Here is a 13,859-nt window from a genome sequence, read left to right as displayed (position 1 = left end):
GAGTGGGGAGGGGAGGGGAGGAGAGTGGGGAGGGGAGGAGAGTGGGGAGGGGAGGGGAACAGGGGGGAAGGGAATATAGGGAAGGGAGGGGAAGGGGAGGGGAAGGGAAGAGAGAAGGGGAGGGGAAGGGAGGGGATGGAGGGAGTGAAGAGGAGGGGAGGGGAGGGGAGGGGAGGGGAGAGGAAGGCAGGGGAGGGACTCGACCAGTGGAGCTAGCCCCGCCCCATAATGCAGCCCATACCCTCCTTTCCTGTCTTACCCCAGAGAAGGTCCTCCAGGCCCTACCTTTAGTCGAATCCCAGAATACACAGGTGAGGGTCATGTTCTGAAACGAAGAGTGGAAGTCAGGAGAGAGGAAAAGGGAAGGCTGGGGGAGGGCAGGGGAAGCGGGAGGACGGTGTGCTCCCCCGAGGCCTAACGTGAGTGTGCATTAGGTAGAAGGCAAGGTCCATGCCCATGGGCCACACAGAAAAATTAAGTGCATCGTTTGATGAGCCCTGGGCCTGCGTGTGGAGGGCGCGACTGTGGTATGGGGCTGTGGGCGGGAGGGTTTGCTGTCTGCATGCATGTGTGCGTGTCAGGGGAGCACGGGTGTGGAGGAAGTGGAATGCCGTGGGTATGCATGTGGGCTTGCCAAGTCCTCATGTGTGCCTCTATGGTGTGTGGCCTTGGACCCAATTATGTGCATGGCCCTAATGGCTCCTCCTGGGTGACTGTGGAAGGGTAGGGGACAGATGTGTAGTGTCCCATGCAGGGCCCATAGGCCCAGGTGTGCCCACCCGCCTGTCTGCCCTGCAGTGACTGCCAGGCCTGGGCAGGGGACTCACAGGGGGTGGACGCTGGTGGGAGAAGACAATCTCCAGAGGCTCAGCCAGCTTGGTGACACGCATTTGTCCCACACTCAAGCCCACCAGGTGATTATTCAACACGCCGCTGCCATCTCCCAGGCCGAGTTGGGGGCCCTGTGAAAGGGGAGATCGGGGAGCTAGGCTGCAGAAGGGGCCATCCCAACCCACCAAGGCTGGGGTTCCTAGGAGTCTCCAGGAACCCATGGCCTTTGCTTGGAGGGCAGAGTTCGAGAACAGGGGACCAGGGAGCTAAGGAGTCACGGGCAGCCTCCTCCCTGCTGCTCCCAGTGGTCTCCTGCTTGGGCTGGGCCAAGCAGGTCGCCTGGCCGCAAAGCTGTGCATGTGACAGCGCTCCATTGCTGGCCTCCAGAGTTCCTCTGCCCTCTTAACTAGAGGGAGCACGGGGCTAAGATCAGCCAAGAAATGGAAGTCAGCAAGGAGGACAGCGTGCCCCTCAGGGTCTTAGCGTGAGTGTATTCGGTAGAAAGGGGGCTGGTGGGGGGAGCACACCAGCCCTCAGGGGTACCCGTGTCTGCACAGGAGTGGATGCACACCTCTGGGTGCACATACCTGGTACACACATGTGCAAGGGCATGGGTACACTTGCTTGTGTGGATATGATCACAGTTGAGCACATGGGATTGGGCGTGCACAGGAATAGAAAAGGACATGCATGTCTGTGCACGCACGAGGACACACAGGGCACATGAGCACCCTCAGGATACACAGACAAGCCAAAGGGCACTGATGTGTGGGGGTCAAACATCTGAGAGCGTGTGACCAGTGTGAGTCTGAAGGCCATAGACTCTAGCGACAGGGGTCTGGGATGACCACGGGCTGCGCTGGAAACACTAAGAGGCTCACTATCTGCTCCATCCCCATCGGATCCCTCAGCAGACTCCAGTGATAGCAAGCTGTGGCATGGGGCCCCCAGAGGACCTAGCACTTAACCTTGGAGCTTCCCTGAGTCCTCACCTTGAAGAGAGTCCCTGAACCGATGTCCAGAATGGTGATGGCCAAGCGGACCTCAGACCTGTTGCCTGGCAGGGATCGAAAAAAGCTCTTGGGAAGTCGCACTCTGTCAGGAGGCTTGTCCTCATCCTTCATCACCTGCCTCGGAATCTACAACCACAGACACAGCAGCTCCCATCAGTACCCAGCCCCCAACACGAGTCCTGCCACTCTCCCAGCTGGGAGGGGAAACAGGCACACTGGGTAGGGGGCAGCACCTAGGACTGTCAGCTCTGAGAAGCAGGATGCCTGGGACACAGTGCAAGCTCTGCTCGTCACAGGCTGTGCGTCCCTAAAGAAGTTATAGCCCTTGTGGAGCCTCGGTTTTCCCAATACAGAGAGTAGAGCTAAGCTTGTGCCTGTTTGGGCACCTGACGCCTGGGCAAGCTGAATGTGCAAGTATGAGGATGGCTGGAGGGCGTGTGCTTTTGGCCAGAGCCCTAACAGTCCCAGTGTTTACACAAGGCTTGATTGTGACAGTGTCTGACTTCTGACTCAGGAATAAATGGAAAGAATAAAACTGTCAGGAAGGAAGTTCAGGAAGCAAGAGAACAAGGGCAGAGAGGGAGGACACACACATTTACTCTGAATGTGAAATCCTGCCTGCCTAACAACAATACCTTTTTAAAAAAACAAAGAATCATCAAAATATTGAAATACATTTCAGTGGTCATTGCGAAGCATGGTGGGTTTTTTTTCGTTTTTTTGTTTTTTCGTTTTTTTTTTTGAGATGGAGTCTCATTCTTGTTGCGCAGGCTGGAGTGCAATGGTGCAATGGCACTGTCTCAGCTCAGTGCAACCTCCGCCTCCCAGGTTCAAGCAATTCTCCTGCCTCAGCCTCCCAAGTTGCTGGGATCACAGGCATGTACCACCATGCCCAGCTAATTTTGTATTTTTAGTAGAGACAAGGTTTTACCATGTTGGCCAGGCTGGTTTCGAACTCCTGACCTCAGGTGATCCGTCCGCCTCAGTCTCCCGAAATGCTAGTATTACAGGCGTGAGCCACTGTGCCCACCCACAAAGCATGTTTCATTCATTCTGTGAGCTCCCTGTTCCACTAAGGGCTACAGCCTGACCCACCCAGGGCCTGCCTCAGAAGCACCCCATGCCCACTGGCACAGGGGGTTTATGGTTGGAGCTGAAGGCCCCAACTTTCTCCTTCCCAGTCCAGACCCTCATCGAAAGGACACGTGGGTGATTTCTGGGGCCAGTGCATAACCCATGCAGAGGGCTCAGCTGCTTGAGTGACATAATAAAACGTTGAGAAAGAATCTATCTTCCATTTCCCTTTCTCCAGACAAACCTAAAAGTACCTCAACGCTAACCAACTCACCTTGCAGCCTGAAGTTCCACCACCACATCCATTTCTTCTGGAAGGCAGGAGACTTTCTGAGCCCTCGCTATCCCAAGCATTCGCTGTGCATTATCTCATTTGCTCCTCTCATTCATCTTTTGTTTGTTTTGTGTTTCGTTTTGTTTTTGTAGAGATGGACTCTCACTGTGTTGCCCGGGATGGTCTAGAACTCCTGGCCTCAAGCCGTCCTCCTACCTCGGCTCCCAAAGTGCTCAAATTGCAGGTGTGCACCACTGCACCTGGCCATGTGAATCTTGAAAGTGGGCAATACCTTCATCTTTTTTTTTTTTTTTTTTTTTTTTGGAGACGGAGTCTCGCTCTTTCGCCCAGGCTGGAGTGCAGTGGCCGGATCTCAGCTCACTGCAAGCTCCGCCTCTCGGGTTTACGCCATTCTCCTGCCTCAGCCTCCCGAGTAGCTGGGACTACAGGCGCCCGCCACCTCGCCCGGCTAGTTTTTTTGTATTTTTTAGTAGAGACGGGGTTTCACCATGTTAGCCAGGATGGTCTCGATCTCCTGACCTCATGATCCGCCCGTCTCGGCCTCCCAAAGTGCTGGGATTACAGGCTTGAGCCACCGCGCCCGGCCTACCTTCATCTTTTTACAGACAGGGAAACCAAAGTTCAGAAAAGTAATTTGCCCATGATCACAATGGCTGGTCAAGAGCAGAGCTGAGATTTGAATCCAGACCAGCATATACCCAGAGTCTGTCCATTGAACCCTTTCCCTCATTTCAAATATGTTCCCTCAGTAGAAGAGCTCAAGGAAATTTTAGGCTTGGAGGAGACTTAGAGCTCATTTTACAGACACAGCTCTGCCAATTGGGATGTGGGAGAGAGACAAGCCCTAATGAGCACCAATCACAGGATATAACTCTCTTAGAGTTTTGAAATCTATGACCAGGAAAAATAGGGTCTGAACCAGCCAAGAGGGCTAGGGAGCTCTTCACCTGAGAGGGCTTCAGAGAGAAGTAGAGGTCTTCTGCGGTGTTGGTGCTGAAGTTCTGGACCAAAGCCTTCAAGAAAGTCATGTTCACCTTCTCCGTCAAACCTTCCTTCACCAGATGGGCCTCGAAGTTTAGCCAGTATCTGCAAAGGGCCAGGAATGGGGGGAGGGTAAGATCCTGCAGACTGAGTTACTCACTCATCAGGCTCTTGGGGTGAGAGGGCCGACCCAAACTCTCAAAGTGAAAACCCTGGGATCAGGGCAGGAGGAAGGAAAGTGGCTTGGGGGCCGTCCAGGCTGCTGCTGCAGGATTCCCGCTAGGCATCCCTCTGAGTATTTTATGTGTTTATCTTTTTTTGTGCATGTGGTAAAGTGCACATAGCGTAAAATTTACCATTTTAACCATTTTAAAGTGTCCAATTCAATGACATTAAGTAAGTCACAATGTTGTGCAACCGTCATACTATCTAGTTCCAGAACATTTCGTCACCCCAAAGGAAACGCATACCCATGAAACTCTCCCTTCCCCCTTCCCCCGGCCTCTGCGATCACTCATCTGCTTTCTGTCTCTGAGTTTGCCTATTCCAGATAGCTCACGCAAATGGAATCATACCACATGCAGCCTTTTGTTTCTGACTTCTTTCACTCAGAATAATGTTTTCAGGGTTCATCTATGTTGTAGCGTGTATCAGTATTCCATTTTATTTTTGAGATGAAGTCACACTGTGTCGCCTAGGCTGGAGTGCAGTAGCGCAATCTTAGCTCACTGCAACCTCCGCCTCCCGGGTTCAAGTGATTCTGCTGCCTCAGCCTCCCGAGTAGCTGGGATTACAGGCATGAGCCACCATACCCAGCTAATTTTTTGTATTTTTAGTAGAGAAACATGGGGTTTCACCATGTTGACCAGACTGGTCTCGATCTCCTGACCTCAAGGAATCCGCCCACCTCAGCTCCCCAAAGTGCTGGAATTACAGGCATGAACCACTGCACCTGGCCCTATTTCTTTTTTTAAATTATTTTTAGTAGAGTTGGTGTCTCACTCTGTTGCCCAGGCTGGTCTTGAACTCCTGGCCTCAAGTGATCTTCCTGCCTCAGCCTCCCAAAGTACTGGGATGACTTTGGGCATGAGCCACCGTGCCTGGCCCCTGTATTTTATTTCTTTTTATGGGTGAATACTATTTCATTGTATGGGGAGATCACATTTTGATTATGCCTTCATCCATTGAGGGACATTTGGGTATTTTCCTCTCTCTCTCTTTTTTTTTTTTTTGGCTACTGTGAAAAAATGCTGCTACAAATATTCATGTACTAGCTGCTTCTGCTTCTTCTTCTTCTTCCTCTTCCTCTTCTTCCTCCTCCTCTTCTTCTTTCTTCTTTTTTTTTTTTTTTTTTTGAGATGGAGTCCCTCACTCTGTTGCCCAGGCTGGAATGCAGTGGAGAGATCTCGGGTCACTGCAGTCTTCACCTCCTGGATTCAAGCAATTCTCCCACCTCAGCCTCCCGAGTAGCTGGGATTACAGGCGTCTGCCACCATGCCTGGCTAATTTTGTTGTATTTTCAGTAGAGATAGGGTTTCACCATGTTGGCCAGGCTGGTCTCAAACTCCTGACCTCAAGTGATCTGCTCCCCTCAGCCTCCCAAAGTGCTAGGATTACATGCATGAGCCGCCGTGCCTGTCCCATGTATGAGCTTTTGTTTGGAGACTTGTTTTAAATTCTTTTGGGTATATACCTTGGCAGCACAAAGAGGAGCCTCTGAACAGCTCTAGGGTGCTAAGAAGCTACTGGATCAGCTGCAGGTGGGAATGGAAGCATTTTCAGGCCACCGAAATAACATGATCCAATGAGATGGCTGTCCTAACACCAAGCCTGAGAGCACAGGGATTTTACTCATTCCTTTAACACATATTCATTAAGTACTAATACAAGCCACATGCTTTTCTAGGTATCCCAGAAGAGTTATGGGCAACTTTGATTAAGAGCGGGAGAAGGAAAGAGAGGCAGAGATATTTTTGGAGATGTCTCCTAAAGATGTTGTGTTCTAAACCCCTTCATCTCCCTCACCCCCACATCTAACCAATCTCTTGTCTTATTGAGTCTACATCATATCATCTCCCCCTTCCATCTCTCCTTTCCAAGTACACAATGCCAGTTGCTGCTGGTGGTGCTGGCTTGGCCCTCACTCCCACCCAGACCCCTGGTCATGTCTTCCTGCATCACCACCCCTGTAGCCGTCCCTGAAGCCTGAGCAATCTTTACAAAATGCAGAGTTGACTATATTCTACCTGCGCTTAAAATATGTAATTGCCCTGCCACACCCCTGCCATTGGTATAGCTTACACAACCCTTCACACCTTAGTCTCTGCTTTTATTTCCAGTCCTATCTCCCACCCATCGCATCTGCCCATTGTCTCTTCCATCCCCACGCAGTTTACGTTGTTACTGTTCAAAGCATTGTAGTTATCCCCCATTACTCTCAAGTTCTGTTGCCTGTATCCCCACCATTGCTTAGATCCAACTGGAAAACTCCTATGCACCCTTCAAAGCCCTTTCCAGGTTTCCTCCTCTGTGAAGCCTTGGCCAACTTCCCTCCTCCAGGCTAACCTGGCGCCTTGTCTGCCCTTCTGTATACACTCTGGAGTCATCATTATTTGGGTCTGTGTCAGTCCTTCCACAACTCCCAAGGGCCAGGATAGGAGTGGATTCATCTCTAAATCCCCTAGATCAGTAGGGGCCCCAACTGCCAGAATGGGGGTGTTGGGTCGGGGGACTGCAGTGTCAAATAAGGTGGAAGGGTCAGATGGCAGCAGCATTTTCTGGGGCCATGGGGTCAGATGGCCCCATCCCTTCCTGATAGGCCCCCTTCTAGCAGCTTCAAATTCCGCTTCCAGCTCAGAGGGCCCCCTCACCTCTGCAAGTTTTCCACATTGCAGGAGTTGCTGCCCGACTGGTTGCACTTGGTGAAGCACGAAGCCTTGTCATTCAAGTTGAGGATGTCGTACTTGTCTATGTTGTTTCTCCCCAGGCAGGTGTTTCTTGGCTGTTCGGTGGTCTTTTCCTGACCTGAGGAAGGAATGCAGAGAGTGTGAATGGGCTGGATGAAGATGGGCAACAAGGACGAGGATGGGGGAAAGGAGCTGAGGCTCCAGAGTCTGGTGGTTGGGCTGGAATTCCAGCTCCATACATCACACTAATGGTGCACTTGAGCAGGATGCAGACCGTCTCTGGGGCTGTTTCCAAGGTAAAAGCAAATACCCCCATCTCCCAGGGCTGGTAGGATGCTTTGGAAAAAGCATGTACAAAAGGCTTGGCACGTGGCTTTGTAGATACAAGGTTTAATATGTTTGTGCTATTACTCCTTTACCCCTTCCTCCACGGAATCTGCCTGGCTTTTCAGTTATTCCACATCAGACCTTCCAAAGCCCTTGTAACTGTGGCCTCCTGGTCAAACTCTTGGATGTATTCTGTCTTGGTTTGCCTCATTCTCCCACATTCACACTACAACCCTCACAGCTACTTCCTGGGATAGGTAGAAAATACACCAAACCAAGGCCCCTGAAGCAAAATGACTTGAGAAAGGTTACTAGGTAGTTGGAGGCTGCTCTAGGACTAAAGACCAGCTTTTGTGACTTTTAGTTCAGTTCCCTTTCACCTAACACAGGGCAAGAAGTGGAAGCTTTGGGTCATCTACTAGCTGTATGTCCTGAGGCAACTTAAACTCTCTGAGGCTCAATCTTTTGCCAGCAAAACGGAGCTACTAATACGTTCCTTGCCAGTTTTGGGAAGGGTTGGAGATAAAGGACATAGCTCATTGTAGGTGTTCAAAGAGTTTACCACCTTTAACAGTTTATTGCACAGCCTTCTAGAAATTTTGCAGAAGGTATGTATATGCAAGTATTTATAAGTACATCTTTTTTAATTAAAAATTTTTTAATTGATTAGAGAGGGTTCTCACCATGTTGCCCAGGCTGGTCTCAAACTCCCGGCCTTAAGCAATCCTCCTGCCTTGGCTGCCCAAAGTGCTGGGATTACAGGTGTGAGCCACTGCGCCCTGCCAATACATCATTTTTAAAATTTACACAAATAAGGTCACTTAACAATATATCTTTTTTTTTTTCTTTTGAGACAGAGTCTTGCTCTGTCATCCAGGCTGGAGTGCAATAGCATGATCATAGCTCACTGCAGTCTAGACCTCCCAGGCTCAATTGATCCTCCAACCTCAGCCTCCCAAGTAGCTGGGGCTACAGGCACATGCCACCATGCCTGGCTAGTTTTTCATTTTTTAATGTTGTTTATTTTTATTTTTTGTAGAGACAGGGTTTTGCTGTGTTGCCCAGGCTGATCTCAAACCCCTAGGCTCAAGCGATCCGCTCATCCTGGCCTCCCAAAGTGCTGGAATTTATAGGCACGAGCCACCACGCTTGGACTAGCAATATATCTTGAAGAACTTTCCACCTCATTCTTTATATAGTTGCAAACTATTCCATTACATGGGCACTTGCAACACTTTTTTTAACCAGTCCCCTCTTGGTGGACGTTGTTTTTCACAATCTGCCATAAAAATTCTTGAGTGTGCATCTTTCAGCTTATGTTGAGAACTCATAGAAAACATTCCTATCATAGGACTTTCTGTATCTAACTGTATGTGCTTTAAAACACTGCCAGGAAGGCTGGGCGCGGTGACTCACGCCTGTACTCCCAGTACTTTGGGAGGCAGAGGCGGGCAAATCATGAGGTCAGGAGTTTGAGACCAGCCAGCTTGGCCAACATGGGGAAGCCCTACAAAACATACAAAAATTAGCTGGACGTGGTGGTGGGTGCCTCTAATCTCAGCTATTCAGAAGGCTGAGGCAGAAGAATTGCTTCAACCTGGGAGGCGGAGGTTGCAGTGAGCCGAGATCGCACCACTGCACTCCAGCTTGGACGACAAAGAGAGACTCTGTCTCAAAAAAAAAAAAAAAAAAACCAACAACAACAAAAATTCCTGTTATAGGACTTCCTGTATGTGCTAAAAAAACTGCTGGGTGTTATTGAATTTCCCTCCAGAAAATGGTGTTCCTATTTATACTCTCACTCAAAGTGGGTAAGAGTGACTATTTATTCACATGCCTATTATTCTATAGTTTACTAAACTTTTGAATTTTTGCCAGTCTGAGAGATGACATTGAATCTTATTTTCATTTAAGGAGTTTGAGCATCTACCTATATATTTGCGGCCACTTATATGTCTTTTACTCTGAATTGCTTTGTTGTATCCTTCTCCCGTTGAGGACGGGAAGTAGGTCTTGGCTCTGTGTCGTCACTTTTCGGATTGCCCCCCAGGGACTGTTAGAAGAGCTCCCTCTGCAATGGGTGGTGCTGGGGGGTGAGGCGGGCAGGGGCTCATTTGCTTTCCATTTTTTATTTCCCTCTCTGCTTTTTGATTTTTAAAAAATCATGTCCAGTGTTACTGTCATATTTTTTAAAAAACTGTTCATTTTTAATCATTAAGACAAAAAAATACATGATAAAAATAATGGCTGCATAAAGAGTAACAATAGAGTAAAAAAATAACATTTTAGAGTGGATTTTGTAATAATGGACTCTATATGTGATAATTTGTTTTAGATAGCTTATAAAGGAACTGTAAATTTCTGTTAGTTTACAAAGATATTTATGATGCGCTGTTCAATAGGAAATGAAAATGATAGATGGCATGCATGTAATATGATCCACGTTTGCTTTTTAAATAAAGGGGAGAAGAGGGAGAGGAGGAGGAAGACAGAAACAGGGAGAGGGAAGAAGAGAAGAGAGGGGAGGAGGGAATGGGAGGGGAAGGAAGGGGACGGGAGAGAACATCGTCAGCTTGAGGGCAGGTGCCATCCTCTGCCATCCCAGCCCTGCTGTCATGAATGAGCGCAGGTGCAGGCAGCCCTTTGGTGGGTGACATCAGAGACTCCCTCCCGGATTGCCATGAATTTCAGTGCAGGCATGTAAGTGAAGCTCTTGGTAAGCACCCTACACAGACAGGATCGTTAAATATCTTTTCCGTGTTTGTTCTTTGAAGACACCGCAAGCACTTCACGTAGACGAGGAGACGCTGTGTTAGGCCTGTGGGTGGGATAACGCTCCCCTCCTCTCCAGACCCTCTGCGCTCCAGAGTTTGGCCTCCATGGACTGCCTCATTTAGGGGTCAGCAAATGGGGAGTGGACTGGAGATCAGAGGGCAGGGTGGGCATTCACCCCCACCCCGCATGGCTGCTTCAGCCCCTGCTGGCTCACCACGAGCAAACCACCGCCATTTCCCTCCTGCAGCCACAGCGTGGCTCCAGAAGCCCAGGGGTCCACTCCCTCCTGGGCCCTTTAGACCTCACGGTGCTGAAGGCCGCCTCAGGTGCCAGCCTGCCCAGCAACCACCCTCCTTGCTCCCCGTGCTCTGCCTGCACCTTTGTCACGTGTCCCTTCATGCCAGCCCCTCCATTGCATCCACCCCGCTCAGTCCTAACAGCTGGGCCTCACACGCGAGTCTCCACCACACTGTGTCACTCCTGCAGACTGTCAGCCTTTTGAGGGCAGGGGCCAAGTGGTACGAGCAGGAGCAGAGGGCACCATCGCTGCTTCCTGAATGAATGAATGAATGAATGGGCAAATGGATGAATGGAGACTAACACATCACTGTCCACACAGGAATTGTGTAGACCTTCCCGTGTGTAGACCTCTCAAAGCTCCTCGCTCGGTCAAATGGCTGCTGTTCTGCCCCAACCAGAGCGCCCACATCACCATGGGGGAAACAGCATCGCCTGGAGGAGCCTTGAAGACCCAACCAGCGATGACAACTGGGGCCTGAGGATGCCCACGAGCCCTGGTCACAGCTGCCATCGGTGGCTCCGTTCATCCCTCCATCAAGGGCTGCCCGGTGGCCTGCTCTGTACCAGGACCTCCCGGGGCCACTAGGAGGACAGTGCTACCATCTCCCACCCTTTTTTGAGCCAGGGACTGATTCACTCCATTGAATCTCCCAATGGTTGAAGAGAAGACGGTTCTTTGAAGCCTAAAGCAGTTGATCTGTGTGGCCAAAGTCATGCGACCACATGCTGGACACACAGGGAGATGGACATGCAGGCCCCTCACTGAGTCAGGAGCAAAACAAGAGCGGCCCGCAAGGCCCCGAGACAGGAGTACTGAGGAGGGAGCACTAACGGGGAAGCACCTCCCTCTGTCTGAGAGGGTTGCTAAGACACCACAGAGGCCAAGAAGGGTAAATGGAGCCGGCTAGGTGGGCAAGGGGTAGGGGGACAGCTTTCCCGGGAGAGAGGCCAGCGAAGGCAAGGCCTGGGCACTTCCACGGCCTCTGGAGACGCACCACGTGTTTGTGTGTGAGAGAGGAGAGTGATGGGGAGGAGTGTGGATCCTGGCTCAGGCCACTGAGGACCAAGGGGTCGTGGCTGAGACTGGGAGAGGGAGCCGGTGTGGGGTGACATGTACAGGAGGAGAGGGCCAGAAGAACGAGGTGACAGACTTTCCTGGCCTCAGCTTCCAGAGTGTCCGAATACTGTCCCCAGGATCCCACAAGCCAGTTGGAGAATTGCCTGCCCAGGGCCGACCCCTGTCCCAGAGCCAGGGCTGTCAGGGAGACACAGCCCAGGTCGGGGAGTCAGGGAGCACCCTCCGACCTCCCCTATCTCCAGGGCACTGTGGAGCAACAAAGGGAACCTGAGACCAGTCCTGAGCAAAGTTTGGTGGAAGGAAAGGACTGACCCAAAGGGACAGGGCTAGAGGAGGTGATGAGGCGGCCACGGGGGGTCTCGGAGGACACGTCCCAGACATTCCAACTCCTCACCCTCTCTAGTCCCTGCGTCTGTCCCTGGATCCCTCCCTTGGCAGGGCAGGGTTGGCCAAGTGTGGCAGGAGGGGATGAGGAGCCAGCCACTCACCTGAGGTCAGGAGCAGAAGCAGGAGCAGGGATCCCAGACACCTGGGCGTCACCATCCTTGGCCAGCCTTGCGCATGCCACCAGAGCCCTGCAGCTGTCTGGCCCTCTGGCCCCAGGCTCTGCCGAGCTGGCCTGCCCCCACCCTGCAGCCCCACCGCTCTGGCTTCCTGTCTCACCCTTCCTGCTCAATGGCCCCATCAGTTGGGTTGTGAAAGGTTAGCGTGGGGAACTGGGTAGTGCTCCCAGTCTCACCACAGCCTGGGTCCACCTGCAAAGGGAGCTGCTGAGCCCACCCAGGTATGTGCCCCAGGGCCCCACTGGGGTGGATCTATGGGGCTAGAGGCTGGGTGGCCACACAGGCCTGGCTCAGAGCAGACCCCTGGGAACTGTGATGAGCACAGGCTTTGGAGTCAGACGCATGTACTCAGACCCCTCCTCTCACAAGCCGGGAGCCTCTCTGAGCCTCAGTTTCCTCCTCCGTAAAGTGAAAATGGCAATGGGGCTGCCTCCTAAGGCTGTGTCAGGGTTTGATGAGACCTGCAAGAAGCTGGGCACAGAGCCTGGCTCTGGGCATGAGGACAAAGACCCAAATGGAGCCTGTGGCTTGAACCAGGGTGGAAGGCGTGGGAGGAGAGCAGGAGCTGACCCTGTGGCCTGAGCCTCCCCCACCAGCCTGGATAACAGGACAGTCCCACAGGCAGGGGAGCAGGAAGACAGGAGTGCGGCCCCGGGGGCTGGTCAGGTCTGGACTGACATCCGTCCTGGCCACTTCCTGGCTGGGTGACCTTGCATGCACTGTCTGTCACCCTGAGCCCCCGGAGGTGTGTGATGAACTCACGGATAACTCAGGCGGAGCCGCTCAGCCAGTGGATGTGGCCATGACATCGCCTCTGATCATCAGAGCTGTGAAATTGTTGTCTTCACACCCCAGCTGGTCACTGATCGGGTGCGGGGGCGGGTGGCAAACACGCCTGGGCTTCAGCCTAAAGGAATTGGGGCTCCAGCCACTCGGGCTTCAACTCTGGAGGCCCCACAGATGCACTGTGGATGAGGTCATGGCCACTTGGAGATTGGAAGGTGAAGGGCATCCCGCCAAGGTGTGTGGTTGCTGGCATCCCCCTCTGGCCCACAGGGCTGGCACTAGCCCTACTTAGCCTTGGGATCGAACTGGGGAGCCACTCGGCCCCCGCTGGCCTCCATTTCCCCTTCCTCCCTCTCAGTGTCTCCTGCTGAGCCCTCTGAGTCTGGGAAGGGGTGGGGAGGGGATGTCAGGGTCACTCATGGGGTGGAAGCAGGTGGGAATTCAGCATGGAGCAGCAGGTCAGAGTCCAGGGCTTCCTGAGCCCCAAAACCTTCCCCTGCAGGGAGGGCTGCAAAGGCAGATAAATGGCTGGGCCTGCCACTGCTCCACACCCAGCCAGCCTTCTCCGGGAAGACCTGCGGACCTGCCTTCCAGCTGCAGGTGAGGGTGAGGTGGGGCAGTGGACTTGGATGTGCCGGGCCATCCTGGCGCCTGGGACCTCAGAGAGGCTCCCAGGTACACGTGCGTGAAGAAGGGCCTGGGGGTGAGCAGAGTGGAACTCTGAGCACCCAGCCCACTTGGGAATGCAGGCTCAGGGCACCTTGGGGGAGGGCAGGGGAAGGTCAGGCAGGGCTGGAAGGAGGGCCACCTTTTCCTATGACCCCTTCCCTGAAAGGCCCCATGGGGACCAAGGACTAGCCTGGAGCCACTCACAGAACCCTGAGACCCCCCCCAATCCCAGGGCCAACAAAACCGTAGTGTCCCTTCCTG

At 52.4% G+C, this 13,859-nt stretch overlaps 1 protein-coding gene across 2 annotated transcripts in view; it reads right to left on the bottom strand.

Moving 5' to 3' along the window:
- Positions 1-12,277, bottom strand: part of ADGRG3 (adhesion G protein-coupled receptor G3) — a 21,864-nt gene extending 9,587 nt beyond the window's left edge. Inside the window, exons 1-6 of one of the 2 annotated variants that reach the window (XM_025371215.1) lie at positions 12,069-12,277; positions 7,065-7,218; positions 4,161-4,299; positions 1,824-1,970; positions 828-962; positions 286-325 (exon numbers count right to left, since the gene is read on the bottom strand). In XM_025371215.1, the coding sequence (XP_025227000.1) occupies positions 286-325; positions 828-962; positions 1,824-1,970; positions 4,161-4,299; positions 7,065-7,218; positions 12,069-12,123 (670 nt within the window). In that variant the 5' untranslated portion in view covers positions 12,124-12,277. The remainder of the gene's footprint in view (positions 1-285; positions 326-827; positions 963-1,823; positions 1,971-4,160; positions 4,300-7,064; positions 7,219-12,068) is intronic. The other variant, XM_025371216.1, reaches the window with a different exon arrangement.
- Between the last annotated feature and the right edge of the window lie 1,582 nt (positions 12,278-13,859).

Source organism: Theropithecus gelada, chromosome 20, assembly GCF_003255815.1.
Source record: "Theropithecus gelada isolate Dixy chromosome 20, Tgel_1.0, whole genome shotgun sequence".
NCBI lineage: Eukaryota > Metazoa > Chordata > Mammalia > Primates > Cercopithecidae > Theropithecus > Theropithecus gelada.
The sequence above is the reverse complement of the archived record's forward strand: the minus strand, read 5'-3'. Positions and strand labels throughout refer to the sequence as shown.